The following is a 19,272-nucleotide window of genomic DNA, read 5'->3' as shown; positions in this document are numbered from 1 at the left end:
AATTTGTTTTACTTTCATAAAATTTTGAGATTTAATTCAACTTTTTATGTCATTAAATATTTTAAATTATTTAGTTACTTATTACTCTAATTTATAATAGTAAAACTTTTTATATTTCAAAATAGTATTTTGGCCAAATATTTAAAAAAAAAATTAAATTTATTGGATTTTTTCCCCTCAGGTACGTCAATTACTTTATTTTCCTATTGAATCATTGAACCAACCATAATTTGTTCTTTTAAAACACTATTGGTTAATTTTGATCGATTTTTCTATTGTAAATGTCTTCAATTGTATTCGAATTGTAATGATTTTGATTAAAGGAATGAAGACAAACCGTGTTTTGTTTTCTAATGTGTTCAAATGACTTAAGTAAAATGCAATTATTCTCGAACATTTTCACTATCAATTGGACTAATGAGTTCTGGAACAACATATGTATTCACTATTAATATCCACAAATATGATTCCACATCAAATAATGATTTTGTTTAAAGGAACAAATTATGGATGATTCAATAGGAAAATGACACGTATCTAAGAGAAAAAATCAACAAATTTAGGGATCTGTTTAGACTAGTATATTTTAATATTGATAGTGTGACGTGGATGATCAAACCAAATATTAATCAATATTCTTAATACAAACCTTGATTTCCGTGCCAACTTTATATCCTTCATTTTATTTTCTTTTTTCATCTTCATCATTCTGAATTTTCTCTCAGTTGAAGAGTCCACAGAATTCTTTTTTTTTTTTTATCCATGAAAGTTCCACCAACTAAAACTCAAGGTCCGTTTTCTATTCAGAAAAATTAATCGCTTCATTTTAACGTTTTTTTTTTATTTTTTGCTTCAAAGATAATACTGAATAATTGGGATTTGGTAACCGGAATTGTTTGATTATTTATTTTTCAGAACTTGGTAAGGAAATATAACGGAGAAAAAAAATGTGATTTTGGAAATGGGGTTTTTTTCGTTTGTACAAGTATGAAGTTGCAGGGCAAAAAGATACTATTTGATTTTTTTGCTTTACACTTTAGAATCTATGAATGGTGGAAAAAGCTTATATATTTGTAATTAGCTGTCAAATTTGAACCTAAATTAATACTTGTGATGTTGATCAAGTAATTTTGTTTGTATTTTGCTATTTAATTTGAGCATGTTTTAGTTACTTGCTGCTTCAGATTCTCTGTGTGATTCATTTGATTAAGGACTTGTGTTTTTTTATATGATGCAGAAGAAATGTATAAAGAGGCGAAAAGTTCCTATTTTGATCTACCAGCTTTGGATGTTTCTGTTGCATTTCCTCAAGCAACACCAGCGTCCGTCTTTCCTAATTGCAGTAAGATTGATTCTTACTCTACTTATTTTTGTGTATTTATACTGTTTGTTATTTGAAGAAAGAAGCTTGGTACACTTTTGAATATTGTTAGATGAGACTGCTTTGTTGGATGATAATGTTTGTGTTGATCGCTTCCTTTAAGGACTGAGTTATCTTTGTTAAGGGGCAGTTTGATATTCGAGCTGATCAGCTCTTGGTAACATTTGAAAAGATCATTTTTGTGGTCACAACGCTAGGGGTTTCACTAACTGGGATGTAAATTTTACAGCTTCGGACTATTATCAGCTTGATGATCTCTTGACTTCTGAAGAGAAAGCCGTCAGACTGAAAGTGAGAGAGTGCATGGAAAAAGAAATTGCTCCTATAATGACAAAGGTATCTGTATTCCGTAGTTTTCTGTATTTCCTGTATGTGTTAACTATTTAGTTGCAAATATAGTTAATAAAAAACAAAGATATACTCATTGTTCTCCCAACTGACTCAAATTTCTAAGTAAAAGGTTGAGCATCTGACCCTTATCTTGATTTGATTGTGCAGTACTGGGAAAAAGCAGAGTTTCCGTTTGAAGTTATTCCGAAACTTGGTGCTTTGAACATATCTGGTGGCACTATAAAGGTGTTTTTATATAGCAGTAGGAATTGGCAGATTTACTGTTAATGAGTCCTTCTCAATTTCTGTAACGCATGTATTTACTTTCTGGTTCAGGGGTATGGTTGTCCAGGTTTATCAGTAACTGGAAGTGCCATTGCTCTAGCAGAAATTGCCAGAGTAGATGCAAGCTGCTGTACATTCATTTTGGTGCATTCATCTTTGGCAATGCTCACTATTGGTAAATTAGTTTTATTATCCGAAGTTTCTGTCTGCACCATCTTTATTTATTTGGAGCTTTGGGAAGTTCAGTTGTAATCGTCTTAAATAACGATAGACAACTTCTTATACATCGATTTTCTTTCAACAATAGGACTATTGGGATCAGAAATGCAAAGGCAAAAATACTTACCATCTCTGGCTGATCTTAGCAGTATATCTTGTTGGGTAAGATGCTTGGTTAGCTGTTGATTTTGCATTAGCATCTGTTCTTCTATAGATAAGTAGTTATAATCTTAATCTTTTGGGAGTTAGGGTCTAACTGAGCCAGACTATGGAAGCGATGCAAGTGCTTTGAGGACCACTGCCACAAAGGTCTAGAATCTAAAATATAATCCTGGTTATTAATCTATATACTGTTCATCATTATTTTGTTCTTTTAGGGTAAGAGGCTGCTTAATATGTGCCCCTTCCCGTTCTTTTGCGGTCTGTAATGTTTAGGTTGAAGGAGGTTGGATCCTTGAAGGGCAAAAACGGTGGATAGGAAACAGCACTTTTGCAGATGTGTTGGTTATATTTGCCAGAAACGCAGCCACAAACCAAATAAATGGGTAAGTAACAGTATGCTTTCTAGATAATCAAGTCCACCACATCTTTCACTTATTGCAAGCATGACTTGAAACCATTCTGAAAGTGTCCTGTGATAAAAAAATTCAGTGTTTACTAGCTTTCACCATCTTGAGACTTGGGTTTGGTTTAGGACAAATGCTGTTATTTATATTTCTCTTAACCTTCTTGTAGAACAATTTGATTGTTACTTGTTCCTATACCCAGTATGGACTCTAGAAGTATAAGTATAATACTGAGTTTTGTAGGAGGTCACTTTGCTCGTACCCCCCTCTAACTGGAATATACATTCTGTATGTCCCTCTGCCCTGAACTTCTAATTTTTGTCTCAAAATCGGTTATTGTGTTTGTCTCAGTTTCATTGTACAGAAGGATGCTCCAGGCTTGCAATGTACTAAAATAGAAAACAAAATTGGGTTGCGGATGGTTCAGAATGGAGATATCCTCTTTAAGAAAGTGTTTGTTCCTGATGAGGATAGACTACCAGGTGTCAATTCTTTCAACGATACAAGTAAGGTATGTCTGTGATGCTTAATTGAGGTTGATGATGCAAAATGTGTGCATAGCCGCATATGCTTCTTTTACGAATAAAGCTTGAGCAGCAGCACCATCCTGAAGTTATTGTTAGTTTTATATACTAAAAGGTTTGTCACTAATGGTTGGTCCGACAAGGGAACAAGAATCAAATACTTACCATGTGAATTTAGATCTTAAACCTTAAGAGAATGAATTAATGTGTATTTGTAGTGATGCCAATAAAGTTACTTATATTCTTGAAAATACCCATCCTCCACCAAATGTACCAACCTCCTAAACAAGAAAAAAGAAGATTCATATTGGAAAAATACATAGCTATCCACAAAAAAGGAGGAAAAATGGATTTATTTTTACATTCATCTGATCACTATCTTTAGTTTACTAATGCATTTTTTCTTGCAGTTCAATTGTCATATTAATCAATAAAGCCATTGTTCTCATTATAAAAATTTCCTATCTGTATTCCCAATAATCCAAGCATGCTCTTTGCCATTCAACTTTCTTGAAGTTCTTTCATTTAAAATTCTTTCCTTTTTACGTTATTGTCAATAATTTGCTACGTCAATTACTGAAGTAGCTGAAATTGTCTTGACAGTCTAAACTTTGTTCCTTGAATAGGTGCTTGCTGTATCACGTGTCATGGTTGCATGGCTGCCTATAGGCATTGCAATGGGTGTATATGATATGTGTCACAGGTAGTAGTTTAAATTAGATAACTTGTTTTATTTTGCCCCAACGATATTTAATTAGTATACTGCATGCACTTTGGTTTAAATGACTTCAAATTAACTCCTGCTGGGTAAATAGGGAAAGTTCATTTTTGATGTTGCTATTGTCTATGATGTCGTTTTGATAAGGATTTGAGGAAAAGAACTAGGTTAGGACTTGAAGAATAGTTGTTGCATCTTTTATTTTTCATTCGTCAACATATAATCTGTCATGAAATTTATTTACTTCACAGAAATGCAGGGTAAGGCTGCATAAACTAGACCTTTGTGGTTGGCCCTTAGCAGGAGCTTAGTGAACCATGCGTCTCTTTTTTTTGTCAACTAGAACAGTCAATTTATAAGAAATCTAGTTCATTGATTCTCTCAATTAAATACAAAGGGGTCCTAGAAGTTAGTAGCTTCTATTTTAGAATATCTTTACCCTGAAGCAGGTTAGAAGAACTGCTGTTAGCATTCTGTTGTACCCTTCAGTCTTTTGTCCAATTCTTTTATATAGTGTTATGGTTACCTACTTCAACATTTCTATGGGCTAAATCATTTTCTAACTTTAAGGTATTTAAAAGAGAGGAAACAGTTCGGAGCTCCATTGGCTGCTTTCCAGTTAAATCAACAGAAGCTTGTTCAGATGTTGAGCAACATTCAGGCTATGCTTCTTGTTGGATGGCGTCTTTGCAAGTTGTATGAGAGTGGTAAAATGACTCCCGGTCAGGCTAGCTTGGGGAAGGTAAAACCTTATTCTGCAGATTTTTAAGTGGTTATGGATTGATCTTTTGCACTGATTGGCATATCGTTTGTTCTAGTCATGGAATACCTTGAGGGCTAGAGAGACCGTTTCTCTTGGACGGGAATTACTTGGTGGTAACGGTATCTTGACCGACTTCTTAGTGGCAAAGGTTTGTGAATGAACCTCGCTATGCTTACTTTCCTCCCCAAATAGATGCAAACACAGGATACCTTATATTCATTTTTTTTACTTGTATGGTTGTGTAGATCTCATCTCTGCTGAACCTTACTTATTGTGATATTGTTTCTCCATATCTGTTTATGTCTGTAGGCATTCTGTGACTTGGAGCCCATCTATACGTTCGAGGGTACCTATGATATCAACACTCTAGTAACAGGTAGAGAAATTACAGGTCTTCCTAGCTTCAAGCCAGCACCATTGAGGCCACAGAGTCGTCTGTAAAATGCTTCAACCATCTTCCTATTCTCTGGAAATTGTTCTGCTGAATTCAGTGCACATTAGAATACTTGTGCAAAAAAAATTGAACAAACTTGAGGATGTTTAATCTCTTCTAATTTCCAGGATCATTATCATAAATAAGTCTGAGAATAAAGTTAACATTGTTATATGTGAACATGTTCATTATTGCGTATTGATTTGGCTATGCAAGCCAGTATCTGCAGTTATCTTTCTGATTTATATGAATTTTCTTATTCGAGATTTTTAAAAACTCACACCAATTAGCTTGCATTCATATTACATTATTTAGATACAAATAATAAGAGATTTCCAAATAATATATAACAATCATTAAAACAATCTGTTAAAAGTTTTGATGATTATAGGTATGGATGGATATGGATCTTAAATTTTGATGTTAAGTATTCAGGCTAAATTGCAGTGCAGGATATAGAAAATTAAGGAATAATTCACAAGTATTTTCTCAATCTATGTTCGACATTCAGACACACACTTATAGTAAAAAAGAGATGGTAAATTATTTATAAAATAAGTTCAGTGGATAATATAACCTTAGTATAGTATAACGTGTCTTTGAGATTTCGAGCATAGGTTGAGAAGGTACTTGTGCATTTTCTAAAAAATTAAGTAATATAGAATTGATTTTCGACCTTTTTACACTCTTAATACTATTTCCTCCGTCTTTATATGATAATTTTTTTAAAATCAGTACCATAAAGAATGATATATTTTTACGTGTAACAATTTAACTTGATTACGCTTATTTTATAACAGGCCCCTGTGAAATTTTATTTTCACAATGCAACATTTTCTTCTCAAAAGATTCGGAAAAATAGAAATATTTATTTCCGTGATGCAGCATATGTTTTTTTTTAGAAAAAAAAAAGGTAATAATATCGGGGGAAAGAGGACACTTGACATAACTGCTAGTTGTATTCCATGTCTGGATATTCATACTTTTGACTAGATGAAAATCTACAATCATCAATTCCTCAATCAGGATGTAAACATTATTGGGATATGAACTTAAATATAGCCTTATTTAAGTCAATTTTTACCTCAGTCCCAAACAAGTTGGGGTAAATCAAAGTAAAATATATATTATCAGTCATGTTTCCTTTACTATAAGGTTTTCTGATATTTGGTTATAACACAACAATGCCTGCTGCTCCTTCCTTGGTCCCAGAAGTCCTCCCAGTTCCCGAATTCTTTGATGGATTGGCTTAATTCAGGGGTTCAATAGCAGTCAGGTTCACGAAGAAAAAATGTCTCACGGTTCTGGATATCTACTATGATATGGTGCTCAGACTTACAGCAGTCCACACAATCGAGGTCTTGAGCAGATTTGCCTTCCATTTGATTTGACTAATGCCATAATTCCAGCAGTTACACCAGCGCACAGTGCAGAGGACAAAATGGTATTTGTATTTCGTCCTGCTACCGAAAGTAGATGATGCTAAATTAGAATCTTGAGAAATGAAACTATAACATAAGACTTCTGCAAATACTCGGGATACTGACAATCTTATTCAGTTCTATTAAAAAATGGAAGTAGAAAATGATACCTTGGTGAATCGTGATGGTGGTCACGGTCAATCCACCAATTAAAAGTGCTGATGCTACTGGTAGATACTGCAATGATTTGTTCACATGTTCAATAATCAGTCCAACAATGTGTTACAAAAGGATAGGTAATATGACCAGGCTAAATTACTGCAACAATTTAGTAGTTATTTAGACAAGTAACCACTTGGTATGGGTTTACGCTTTTTCATTATAATATGGTCATTGATACTCATTTTCTGGTCAATTGTTTTAACAAATTTGTACCACACACCAACACTACTGTGTAAAAGAAGCAATACTGTCATAGAGATTTAACTTCGTAAAAACAGATTGGTAAGATTCATGATTCTATGGGATGGGGAAGCCCGTCTATAATATAGGTTATTTATTTAAAGACCGTCATTGCTTACACTGAGTGAGTCGAATCCATTATTCTGGAACGGAGAGGGGCTGTCCCTGTTAACACTGTAGCGACCACTTATAAGGTCCGTCGCATCCTGCAAGTGCATGGAAAGTATATGGAGATTCACTAGCAATGCAAAGAGAAAAAAAAGAAAAGATCATTTCATAGTAAGATAATATCAGCAGCATACCTGGCGAATTCCATCCTGAAAATTGTTCAAGAAGTATCTTGAAATGGCACTCATCCCGTCTTGTATAAGTCCTGTCATAGTCTGTTTTCCATATCTGGTACATTTTTCAAAGTAAATTTAAAGTAGAAAACTGATGCTTTTGCGTTGATTTTTTTAAACCCAAAATAATTCGTCCATTACCTGACAAGGTCCCGTTTTAGAGCATGTGTTCCAGAATATTCCAGGCTTATTTCATCACCTTGCTCCACCCACACTGCAATATTATTAGGAGTATGAAGTCTAAATAGACAAAGATTACAAGTATGAATTTATTGAACACGAATGTTACTGAGTCCATACTAGTCTTAAAGATTTCAAAATCTTCAGTGAACATAGAAATGCACTCATTTGAAGAAAGTGCACCAAGTCTTTGGAGTTGAGAATCCAAAGATTTCCGAGCCAGGTAGCTCTGCACAAGATAACAGCAGTTTATAAAGGGAAAGTACAAGGGAAATCATCATATAAAATAAACAATATTATGTGCGTTTGAAGGATTTCAAGGACTCGTTCATGGATTAAAGAATAGATGTGCTTCCTCCAACCTGAGTAACATTTGTTCGATCTAGGCAGTCAATGCAGTTGGATCTAATAACTCCTCTCTGCTCTAATATAATCTTCTCGTCTGTGTCTATGAGAAAGTATCTGCTCAGCTGGATTAGTGAATTTTAGCAAGAAAAAACAGTATTATGGATATTAAACATTCTCAAATGGAAGTGTCTTTTCCTGGCAAGCAATTACACTGTTGGTCTAGTTTAATTCTTACCCATTTTTTTCAAAATCCTCTGCAATCTGATCATATAGAAGTTGTATGTTGTCAAAGTTTGAGCCTCCACAACAGTGATGAAAGTCAAACGACACATATCTAAGACAATGCACACAGAATCAAGAAATCAGTCATGAATTTGAGTAGGCAACACCTCAGTTTTTCAATGCAGTGCAGTAGGCACAAAATTGCTGAATTATTGATTGGAAAAAAGATTAAATAACTATATAACACAACAAACATTATCGCTAACTATAGAAACTATTCATACTATTCCAATCCTATAGTTCAATTAGAATGAACGATGGGAAATCAACCAGATGTCTACTGACTTAGATGATGACTGCCATATCAGAAGTTACTGGCCAACTCTTTAGTTACCACCTCTCTCAATCTTCTAACTTTGGGCATGTGATGGCAACTATCATAGAATTAAGCGTCAGGCAACTATTAAATTCTCAAGTTCTCTCTCTACCTTCTAACTGCAGTCACTATTGAACCATGACATGGAAATGATTCTACAGCCTCAGATAGAGAAAGGTTTAAGAGAGGCTGTCACCTCACACTTGACAGCTTTTGGATTTCTGTTGCATAAGCTGCACTTAATAGACCCTCATCACCTTGCTGCAAAAGGAGATATAATTAAAATAGTCAACACATTTGTAAATGTGAAGAAGTTATTATCAGAACTAGCTCCTCTAGCAGTAACTAAAATTGACAAGTGGTTTCATACGAAACAAATTACTATGAAATATGACCGCAATGTGAAATAGTTATTATCAGAACTAGCTCCTGTAGCAGAAAATTAGAATTGATAAGTGGTCCCATAAGAAACAGATTACTATGAAATATGACCACTTTGACGACTAAGAAATGAAATAATAGCTACTGTTTTGACACAAATTTCATCATTCATAATGATTTTGAGATATTTTGGACCGTAACATAATGCTTAAGATTATAGTAATTGGATTAGAGAAGAGAAAAAACAAAAAAACAAAATCTTTATTTTCCTAATATATTCAAAAAGGTCAATAAACATGGATACATGTATTGTTGAGCACGGAGACACGTATACTTTAAAACATTCTCCGATGTTGATACTGTAAAATGAACGTCCACATTATAAACATCAAATCAACTCAAAGAACCAAGTATCAGCAGAAAGCTATATACCTTGTTTGTCAGGTCAACTGCAACGACATGCCCATATCTTTGCAAGAGATCATGAAAATGGCGCTCCACAACTTTTGGCTGAACAACGGAAGGCAATTTCTCATAATACATACAGTAAAAATTTTAAATAAAAAAATAATTAGAATAAGTACATACTGTTTCCTCGTGATCGATAATATTAAGCCGTGGTTTATAGCTCAAATCAACAATTTGCTCCCACAAGAGTGGAATTGAACCTCGAATCTGAAATGCAGAAGAGATGATTTCTCAATGCTTAGAACATTGAAATTGTCAAAGTTGCCTCTGTTCTTTGTTAGCGCAAAGTGACTTCTCAAACATACACAATATCTTCAACAATGGAAAGAGGAAACTTGAAGAGTACATGAATATTATCAGATGAGAATAAACATGACTAATGTTCTTTCATGCATTTAAGATATATACATACATATACATATACATACATACATATACATATATATATATATATATATATATATATGTATATAAATATATTATAAGAAAGAGAGAAAGAGAGTGATATATAAGAGACAGAACTGGCTAAAGAGAGACAGAGACAGAGACACAGAGAGGGCAGACATAGAAGAGAGAGAGAGGGCAGATATAGAAGAGAGAGAACGGGCTAAAGAGAGAGAGAGAAAGAGAGCAGATATATAAGAGACAGAACTGGTTAAAGAGAGAGAGAGAGAGGGGGGGGGGATATAGAAGAGAGAGAGAGAGCAGATATAAGAGACAGAACTGGCTAGAGAGAGAGAGAGGGCAGATACATAAGAGACAGAACTGGCTAAAGAGACAAAGAGAGAGAGAGGGGGGGACAAATATATAAGAGAACTGGCTAGAGAGAGAGAGAGAGAGAGGGGGGGGGACAAATATATAAGAGAACTGGCTAGAGAGAGAGAGAGAGAGAGAGGGGGGGGGGGGGGGGGGACAGTTACACAAAAGAAAACACTAGTTACTTTAGTCACACTGCTGAACCACCAATAAGCAGCTATAATACTCATTTGAACATGGAAGAAAATCAAGAAATCCTCATTTGCCAAATTAAATGTGTGAAAGCCATAGATGCAATTTAACTGAAAAATCATGCTTCTAAAAACTTACTTGCAAAAAAGAAGACCTGAAACCTTCAAACTCCAGCAGCTGCTCAGTTTCAATAAAATTAGCAACATCTCCTTCTAGATTAGCCCCTCTTCTCCACATTCGTGTTCCTATTTTAAACAAAATAATATTAACTTAGAAAATAAATTTGAGTCTGATTTCAGAAATCAATGTCACATGCTTAATGCAATAATATTAACTTAGAAAACAAATTTGTGCTGGAGGTAAAATCAATGTCACATGCTTTGGGGGTTAACAGATTATGTACCCAAGCGTCTTGTGCATCTCCTTGAAATCAATGCGATGGTAGCTGGTGAATCTTTGAGTTTAAGATGTCCAATCTGGAAGCTTAGGTCCTGGTCAAGGAAAAAGTATTTCTACTTCCTAGAAAAGCACATGTGTTTGGCATTTATGAATTGCATATCCTTAGGGAGGGAGGAAAGGGCAGAGGGAAGAGATGGAGACTGGGAGTAGGGAAAGAACTTCAGGATATTTCCTTGCAACAGAGGAACGATGAATCCATCAAGCTGCACCAACAGAAAAATGAAAGACATATTAGACAAGCTACATACCAGGGTCAAATACACCTGATCTTTAGAAATCTCATTGACAATCAACAGAAATATTTAATTTGTAACATGAAAAGGAACTTATTGTTCAGAAGAAATATAACTATATACTAAGAAGATCTTCAACAAACCTTATTTTCAATCAGTTCCTCTAACAGATTTTTATTCCAAACAAACCGTGGATCAGCCTGAAATTAAGCCAAAAACCAAGATATTCAAGAAGAAACAACTTTACGCAAATACGATACACAAACGAAAAACAGTATGATGTCGGTGCATAAAGGTGATAGGAACATAGTTGTTGACGTGGTGATGCCAAAAAAATGTAATAAACCTATCTGGTATATATCATCGATCAGGAAAGGTTTGTAGTGAAGCAAAACACCAGGCAGAGTAGTTATATGATACTTCAACATTTTGTCCCACTCCCACATCTACATTAATTTGAGAGGTGAAACTAATCCAGCATGATATGGCAACTAAATGCGGTAGAGTGGTCAAATAATGCGAACCCAATTCAGCTTTTGGCATAGCTGTAGGCTAGCATCATGTCAGATCATATGCAAAAAGACGTCTTCAGTTGGTAATGTGACCACAATAAGTAACACGTCTTCATGAGACCAGGCTTGGTCAGAGGATTGAGTATTTTTGGCCAAAAGATTTTGACTATCCTCTCAATCACGGAAGACAACTTGATCTGATAAGGTGGAACTCAACAGATTTTACTCCAACAGAAATTAAAAGTGAATCTCTTTGCTTACGAGTAATTGTTTATGGCACAGCCTAAAACTCTTAGAGCTATCACATCCAGAAATTTAAGAGGCTCATAAGAGTAAGAGATATAACAGGATGAAAATAAATTGGCGATGACATTAACATCAAGTATATCTTAAGCAGTTCTCAATCACTGACTTCAATCAACATGTGCTAACCAACGGTGACGAAAAGGCAGATACGATAGCCTGATTGCAATATTTATTCTCCCATAGAACTCACTGAGCCTTAACTGTTATCACTCCTTCGTCTCCCAGTGGTTAACAGTAGCAGCAGTAGCTACTTGTTGTTGTCATTTCTTACTAGTAGTTATTTGCAGTTTTAATTCTAGTAGTAGTTATTTCTCTGTAGTAGTTTGCAGTGTCCAGTAATGTTAGGAATTCATGTCCTAGTTTCTAGGGATAGTTATCTTATAAGTTTGTCTCAGAAATCTAAGCAGAAAATTATAAAGTTTTTGAGTACTTCAAACTGAAGAGATTGCATGTTCTCTCTTAACAAGCACCATAGGTCGAAAAAAGAAAACCTCTTTCCATATTCCTAATTCACTTTATATAAGCTTTGATTTTACCCTGCAACATCCCATAACTAGATCCATAACAGGGGACATTGCAGGACAAAATCAGAGTGTATGCAGAGTAAAATAAGGAATCTGTAAAGATTTTTCTTGTTGGACCTCGCTGTTAGTTCGTTAAGAGAGAACCTGCAATCTCTTGAGTTTGATGTTCTCAAAAACTTATAAGTTCAGCTTAAATTTCATGAGACAAAGATAGTTTAAATACAACACTTATAAAATAGCTACCTCTAGAAACTAGGATATGACTTCCTAACATTAGTAGAATAAAAAACTGCAAACTACTACAGAGGAATAATTAGTGCTAGAATGAAAACTGCAAGTAACAACTAGAAAGAAATAACTACAGCAAGTAACTACTACTACTACTGTTAACCACTGGGGGACTAGGGAGTGATAACAGTAACCTTTAGCAACCTCTAAATATCAACCGAAACCAATGGAGATTAGATAAGAAAGCTACAGTGAATCATAGTAGCCTTTTTCTTAAAACAACCTCCAACTTAACTTAAATTTAATGTTTTGTATACACACACAAATGAAGGGAAAAAGGATTCCCAAGTGCTTCATTCAATGTTTCTGATACAGTGAAAGATATCAGGTGAGGTGTACATGCAAGCGGTGTCAGTTGACGAATAGGTCACTGAGGTCTACTTTCCTTCTTTCTCCTTTCTATCTTCCGTGGGTTTGATACTCAATTTAATGCACTAAGCAAGTTATCCTATCAGTGTGAACCCTTCATAAGTAGGTCCAGAAAACTTGCAGTCACCAGAATATGTCTTCACATGCCAGTTGGAAGCAATAGTATATAAAATCCTACAAACATAATGTTATGAAATAGTTCAAAAATAGTTAGTAGACAGACCTGTTTCCAAACTGGTTTACTCATCCACCCTTTCGCCAAATTGCATCTTCTCTGCAAGCTGATAAACATATTAGATTTCTTGAAACTAAAAGAATTGGCAAATGTGCAAAGTCAAGAAAATGACTGAACAAAAAATAGGTGTAATAGCACAGCTTGAACTTACTTCACTGTTATATCTGTTTCATAGGAATAATACAAGCCTGGAGTTGATTCCACTATTGTCAACAAATTCATGAAGTAAACTTCATCTCTTTTCTGCCAGCACAAGAAAATAAAAGAGAAAAGGGCAAAGAGCTTCATCTCTTTTGTTCCAGCTCAAGAAAAGTAAAAGAGAAAAGGGAAAAGTGTAAAAGAAAAACGTTATTCAAATGGAAGTATATTAAGTTTGGCTATGATGATACGAGAACCATACTTCTTGACGTGTAAGATGCCTTGATGCCTCGTTGCAGGAAAGAAACTTCATGGACATCACACGGAAAATAGGAAAACCAAGATAGTTCCCCACTTCTTTCCGCGATGTTATTAATAATATATGCGATCCTACAAAAGAAGAAATCAACAGAATGTAATAAATCTTGACAGCAATTGAGTTAAATAATGATAATATCCTTTTTCTATTCCTAATCATTCCCACAATTGAAAACGTAAGTCTAATTAAGTTGACATTTAAGGAAGACCTAAACAGCTAGATTAACAACCTTGCTTTTATGAATGCAGTTATAATTATGGATTTGATAAAAGATTTACATTTAAGGAAGACCTAAACAGCTAGATTAACAACCTTGTTTTTATGAATGCAGTTATAAATATGGATTTGATGAAAGATTTACAAATGTCAATTCCTCACATTGTTGTAAACTCTTGTGCATGCTTAACCAAACATATGATAAATGGTTTGACAGCAAACGGGAAGTACTAAAGTCTCAGATATATAGGTCAAGCAAAACAACAGCCAATCAACGAAATTAAAGCCCAAAAAGCAGTGGATGGGCAGAGCTTCATATCAACGCAGACATGAAATGATAGGGAAAAATAAAGGAGAAATGTAGCCTAGGAGATGAACCTGAACTAGTATAAGCACGAAACATGGAATCCTTTAAGAGTTGTGAATTGGTTTGATCTTTCACAATAAGTTGTTTCACCAACTATATACACTTGATAGAATAACTATATATTTATGACCATATTTGTGAATAATTTGAACTTCAATGTGCAACTGTTTTGGAGAAGATAATTTTACAGAAAAGAAAGTAGCTAAGGACTTCTAGTAATTCCATTTTGTATCTATATGTGCCATGAATCCAAATAGACTTATCCGAAAAATCAAACTTAATATATAAAGGAACCACAAGTGATGCTATTAGATACTATGTGTAGATTACGTTCATTTTGTATCTATATGTGCCATGAATCCAAATAGACTTATCAGAGAAATCAAACTTCATTTATAAGGGAAACACAAGTGATGCTTATGAGATACTATGTGTAGATTTTTCATAGGTTGCTCCATCAGAAGTAGGGGTGGCAAAACCCACCCAACACATTTAAGTTTGGGCGAGTTATTGACCTGCCCATTTATTAGTCAACCCATTAAAATTGGGTTGATATATAACCCAAATTGACTTGAGAGAAATCTTGTCAAAATATTTTTAATTTTTTTAAAAAAAATTATATGTTATATATAGCAATAATAAAAATAATAATTTTTTAAAGTACCAAAATAATGTAAAAGAACAAATAAAACAAATAAAATTTAGTAAAAATTGGGTTGGGTTGGGTCTTGACCCGTTCTATAACCCACTACCCAACCCATTTTGACCCAAATCGTTTTGATGCAAGCAAATATGGGTTGGATTGGATCTTGACCCATTATGACCACCACCACCACCACCCCAAATTTGACCCAACCCGCCCAATTGTCACCCTAATCAGAAGAAGATGGGTTATGAAAGTTATTAAGGATATTTAGATGCTGACATGCATTTAGAACTGTTTGGTAAAGCAAAAATTCAAACCATCTACAAGTTTACACTATCATCCCATCCATCAGCTACTTTCAACTTGTTAAGTTGTCCCAAATTGGTTGAGGAATCGATTGTTTATCTCCTTAAATAGTTTTGAACAATCTCCATCTCATGAGGTAGATTTTAGGGTTGAGTTAATTCTCATGTCCATTTTTAAATATGGTATCAGAGTGTCTCCTTGTATGGTCTTTGGACAATCTTCACATGAGTTAACTTTTGAGGTTTAGTTAAGCCAAAGATGCATTTCTTAACACAACTTATTCATCATCAGAATTGCACTGGTTTATCCACGCTGATGATGCAACTAAAATCACTAACAAAAAGAATGGCAAAGTTTGGACTACAAAGCTCAACACATAATTTCAGACTGAATGCTTTGATTTTTACCTACTTAGAGCCTGTTTGGATTCACTTGTAGCTTATGGCTAATAAGCAAAAGTCATAAGTTAGGAATCCTAACTTAAGACTTTTAACCTATTTTTTGCTTGAAACAAGTGTTTAAAAGCACTTTCTAATCTTAGCCAAACAGTAAGTCGAAAAGTCTGTGTCAAAGAATCAAAGTCAAAGAAAATAACGTTCAACTCTCCCAGTAACAAAGTCATACATTTGAGTAAGTACCTGCCAAAAACCTAACTGTTCAATGGTTAAGTGTATAAGCTATTGACTACAAAGTGTTTGACTACAAAGGAGAGTACCATGATTTCGGTATATAGGTCAAACAAAAAAAGACCAATGGAACGAATTAAAGCCCAAAAAGAGCCAGGAATAATAACGGGGTGAAGTTTCATATAAGTGCAGACAAAACGCATTTAAGAGGAAAATAAAGGAAACTAAAACCCAGGAGATAAACCTGAAGTAGAATAAGCATGAAATGCTAAATCCTTTGCAAATTGTGATTTGGCTTCATCTTGCACTATGAGGTTTTACCAACTTTAGCACTTATTATTAGTTCGATATTTTATACCATTTATGAATACTTTAACCTTAGTTTAATCAAAATACACTATTCCATTGTGAGGATAAATTTTAAACGAACAGAAAATAGCGAAGGACTTTTGTGTTCATCTACCTTATTTTTATAGGAAGTATTAATCAGTATCTGTCTGATCACTGATGAATATAAATAGATGAATTAGCAAAAGAAAATTAATTTAGAAAAGGAAATGCTATTAATTGTTGATGTTATACGATACGATGTGAGGATTTTTGCAACTGCACTAGAAGGACAAATAAAATTGGGCTATTTGAAGTTCTAAGGGATAGTTAACTACTGATATGTAAAGTAGCAAATCTCATTAGCCCAAGCACATTAATTTTCACCTCCATTGAAGTATCTACTGAACTCTTCCTAGGTGAGCTTAGCAAAGATATTTGGTATCAAGTCCAGATAAAGGAAGAGAGATATAGTGGGTTCATATAACGATCCTAACCATTTGGAATGAGATGTAGTTGATTGAAAGTAAAATATCTACTGCCTTATTTACCCTTAAAAGTTACAGTTGAATTTGTAAGTGTGGTTCAAAGGCACATGGATTAAATTGACATGATAATGGAAATATAATGAAATAGACTGCAACTATCGAATGGTAAACAAATTAATAGATCAAGAATAAATGTAACAAATTATGAAATGCTGAATATGGGTCCTGCGTCGCCGCTCTGAAGGAGATTTCAGAACCCTAAAAAAAATGCAAGCTAATTGGCCTTGAATGCAGAGAGCTTTGGTTGTCATAATTGTAGAATAGTGAGTATGTGATGGTTACAACAATGGTAAAGAGGACTATTTATACTTAAACCCTAGGATTAATTGTTTCCTTAAATCTCACCCTCATTTGAACTCCTGATTGTGTATTTATATCCAACTCACGACGTCCAGCGGGGATCTCGGCATCCCACATAATGGCTGAATTGTTTAAAAGATCTTGGTCCTGACAGTTTCTTGTACCCGGTATCGTGTCTCCGGAGTTAGACAGACTTACACCGGCCTTGGATGTTCTTATACCGAACGCATATACTAATTCAAGTCCGATTTACCATGTGTCCATCCCTGATTATCCCAGGTTTTATCCTATACATGCCTCTAGCTATTTTACACTCCACCAAATTTGGAAGTAATTGAAAGATTGAATATTTGCAACTGTAAAACTGTTAACAAAAGCAAAACACCAAAAATTCACACTATCCACAATTTACAAGCCAAGTCATTTCTATCAAGTATCAACTAACTTCAACTCAAAACCAAATAAAAACTAAAAACTCACTCATAGCATTCAAATAACTGGAATTCCATTGATTCACTAACAAGCAAGTATAGGATAAAGATTCATTTTCAGTTTATTACCTGCCAACAACCTAATTGTTCCAGCAACTCCATAAATAGTAGACACTTTGGAAGGTTTTCCAAAGCTCATATCACCTGAATAAAAACGTATGAGCGAAAGAGCACTCTTAGATTCACACCTCAAATGCCTTACTTTAGGTCAAATTAAAATCATCTAATTCTGGAAACAAGCAAAGTTCTAAAACATTCAGAAACTAAACAAAAACAGAATTTCTAAAATTAAGCTGCAATTCACCATTGAGTTTCTCGATGTTCCCATCGTAACGGCTAACGGAGAAGCCTTCGGTGGATGATTCCGGTGATCGGAAAACGAATTTGTCGGCGAACTCCTGTAATTCCAATTGGCTATATAGCTTGAAATGGTCAATTGAATTTGGTTCAATTTCCATTTGTTTGTAAAAAAATTGGAAAAGGGCTTTTTGGCATAAATTGATGAGTCTTCGAAAAAGATGAATGAAAATGAAAGAGGGCTATGAAAACGCTATAAATGATTTGTTCAGTGATTGATCTCAAGGCTGGATTGTCTGGAATCTACGTGGAAATAATTAAATAAGACATAATTGTTACTACTTCCCTAAGAAAAAATATTTTTGTTGGCATTAATATGTACATTTTATTTATTTTAAAGTTTTGGCCAAACTTGTATAAGGTAAGGACTTTTTTTTTAAAAAAAAGTATATATTCTTTCATGTTGAATAATTAATGTCTTTTGATGTGAAGGATTAACTTAATTTGAGATTATTATTTTTGAATTTGATTTATTATTTTATTTTATTTGGAAGGTAGATGAGATGGAATATTTGAGATTAAATTTATAATTTATATGGTTGAAGATGCATTTATTTAGTAAATTAGGAGATTAAATATATATTTTATTTGGTTGAAGCATTAAAGATATAAGTTTATATATTTAGTCAAAAAGATATAAGTTTTTATTTTTATTAGTAGTTTGTGTGAATACATCAAAATATTCAATTTATGTTAAATTTAAGATTAATTTTCACCAAATTTTATTTTTCAAATAAATTGATGAGAAATCATGGGGATTCCTAAATCATGTTGTTTTACATTATTTCCAAAATATACAAACAATCATGACTAATTCTAAATAGGATGAAATATATTTCTAATAATATTATTATTTATGAAATTTACATATTAAAAAGTTTATAGCAAAATAGAAGGGTTGTAATTTATCATATTACCATAAATAGTTTTTGTATGGTTTTGATATATAAGTTTCTTATATGAACTATACAAATTTTTGGAGGCTGGATGCGTTAATTAGACGTGTTAATTAATGCATAACTTAATAAATTTACAGATTTGTATGTACAGATTATAAGAAGAAATTATTCAATACTTTTTGTTTTGATTGAGATGTAATGATTGTTAGATAATATAGTAATTCATGTTCTTGATATATATATACTGGCCTAGAGTTTTATTTCATTTATACATTTAGTTATGAATTTATTAAAAAATTATTATCTTTTTCTTTAATTTCCAGTTTGTGAACTATGAATTATATCTTTGAGATTTAGAATTAAATAATTTTGTTACTTGTCATAACATTTTTAAAAAATAGACTTTATGCATATTTTCTTGCCTATAACACTGAAATAAT

General features: G+C 33.7%; 2 protein-coding genes across 3 annotated transcripts; one reads left to right on the top strand and one right to left on the bottom strand.

The window, feature by feature from the left end:
- The first annotated feature begins 642 nt into the window (after positions 1-642).
- LOC101248057 (acyl-coenzyme A oxidase 4, peroxisomal) lies at positions 643-5,393 on the top strand. The gene is made up of 13 exons (XM_004249024.5): positions 643-790; positions 1,238-1,342; positions 1,611-1,717; positions 1,880-1,957; positions 2,048-2,171; positions 2,304-2,377; positions 2,465-2,524; positions 2,651-2,760; positions 3,133-3,292; positions 3,932-4,008; positions 4,594-4,765; positions 4,842-4,934; positions 5,096-5,393. The coding sequence occupies exons 1-13, from the start codon at positions 763-765 to the stop codon at positions 5,225-5,227; spliced, it is 1,320 nt and encodes a 439-aa protein (XP_004249072.1). The 5' UTR covers positions 643-762; the 3' UTR covers positions 5,228-5,393.
- Positions 5,394-6,159: 766 nt separating this feature from the next.
- LOC101247767 (phosphoinositide phosphatase SAC8) lies at positions 6,160-18,240 on the bottom strand. Of its 2 annotated transcripts, none has more exons than XM_069290440.1 (20): positions 17,881-18,240; positions 17,646-17,720; positions 13,693-13,820; positions 13,444-13,535; positions 13,281-13,338; positions 11,202-11,258; positions 10,997-11,028; positions 10,770-10,852; positions 10,505-10,611; positions 9,539-9,625; positions 9,383-9,460; positions 8,766-8,830; positions 8,207-8,305; positions 7,986-8,085; positions 7,744-7,852; positions 7,585-7,657; positions 7,405-7,498; positions 7,222-7,308; positions 6,811-6,877; positions 6,160-6,682 (listed from the first exon to the last, which is right to left on the bottom strand). In XM_069290440.1, the coding sequence occupies exons 1-20, from the start codon at positions 18,032-18,034 to the stop codon at positions 6,555-6,557; spliced, it is 1,773 nt and encodes a 590-aa protein (XP_069146541.1). In that variant the 5' UTR covers positions 18,035-18,240; the 3' UTR covers positions 6,160-6,554. The 2 variants fall into 2 exon arrangements, with proteins under 2 accessions (XP_069146541.1, XP_069146542.1); XM_069290441.1 differs by having other exon boundaries at positions 6,160-6,679.
- Positions 18,241-19,272: the final 1,032 nt, after the last annotated feature.

This window comes from Solanum lycopersicum, chromosome 10 (assembly GCF_036512215.1).
Source record: "Solanum lycopersicum chromosome 10, SLM_r2.1".
Taxonomy (NCBI): domain Eukaryota; kingdom Viridiplantae; phylum Streptophyta; class Magnoliopsida; order Solanales; family Solanaceae; genus Solanum; species Solanum lycopersicum.
Note: the sequence above shows the minus strand (reverse complement) of the source record. Positions and strands in the feature narration are given on the sequence as shown.

What these genes read in the sequence shown, in the direction of transcription:
- LOC101247767 (XM_069290440.1), bottom strand. Translation starts at nt 18,034, where the DNA reads ATGGAAATTGAACCAAATTCAATTGACCATTTCAAGCTATATAGCCAA. An exon ending in GAGATGCACAAGACGCTTGG is followed by an intron (nt 10,612 to 10,769) that starts GTACATAATCTG and finishes TGTTTAAAATAG; the next exon opens with GAACACGAATGTGGAGAAGA. An exon ending in TTCAGGATGGAATTCGCCAG is followed by an intron (nt 7,309 to 7,404) that starts GTATGCTGCTGA and finishes ATGCACTTGCAG; the next exon opens with GATGCGACGGACCTTATAAG.
- LOC101248057 (XM_004249024.5), top strand. Translation starts at nt 763, where the DNA reads ATGAAAGTTCCACCAACTAAAACTCAAG. An exon ending in TTTGGCAATGCTCACTATTG is followed by an intron (nt 2,172 to 2,303) that starts GTAAATTAGTTT and finishes TTTCAACAATAG; the next exon opens with GACTATTGGGATCAGAAATG. An exon ending in TTAGCAGTATATCTTGTTGG is followed by an intron (nt 2,378 to 2,464) that starts GTAAGATGCTTG and finishes TTTGGGAGTTAG; the next exon opens with GGTCTAACTGAGCCAGACTA.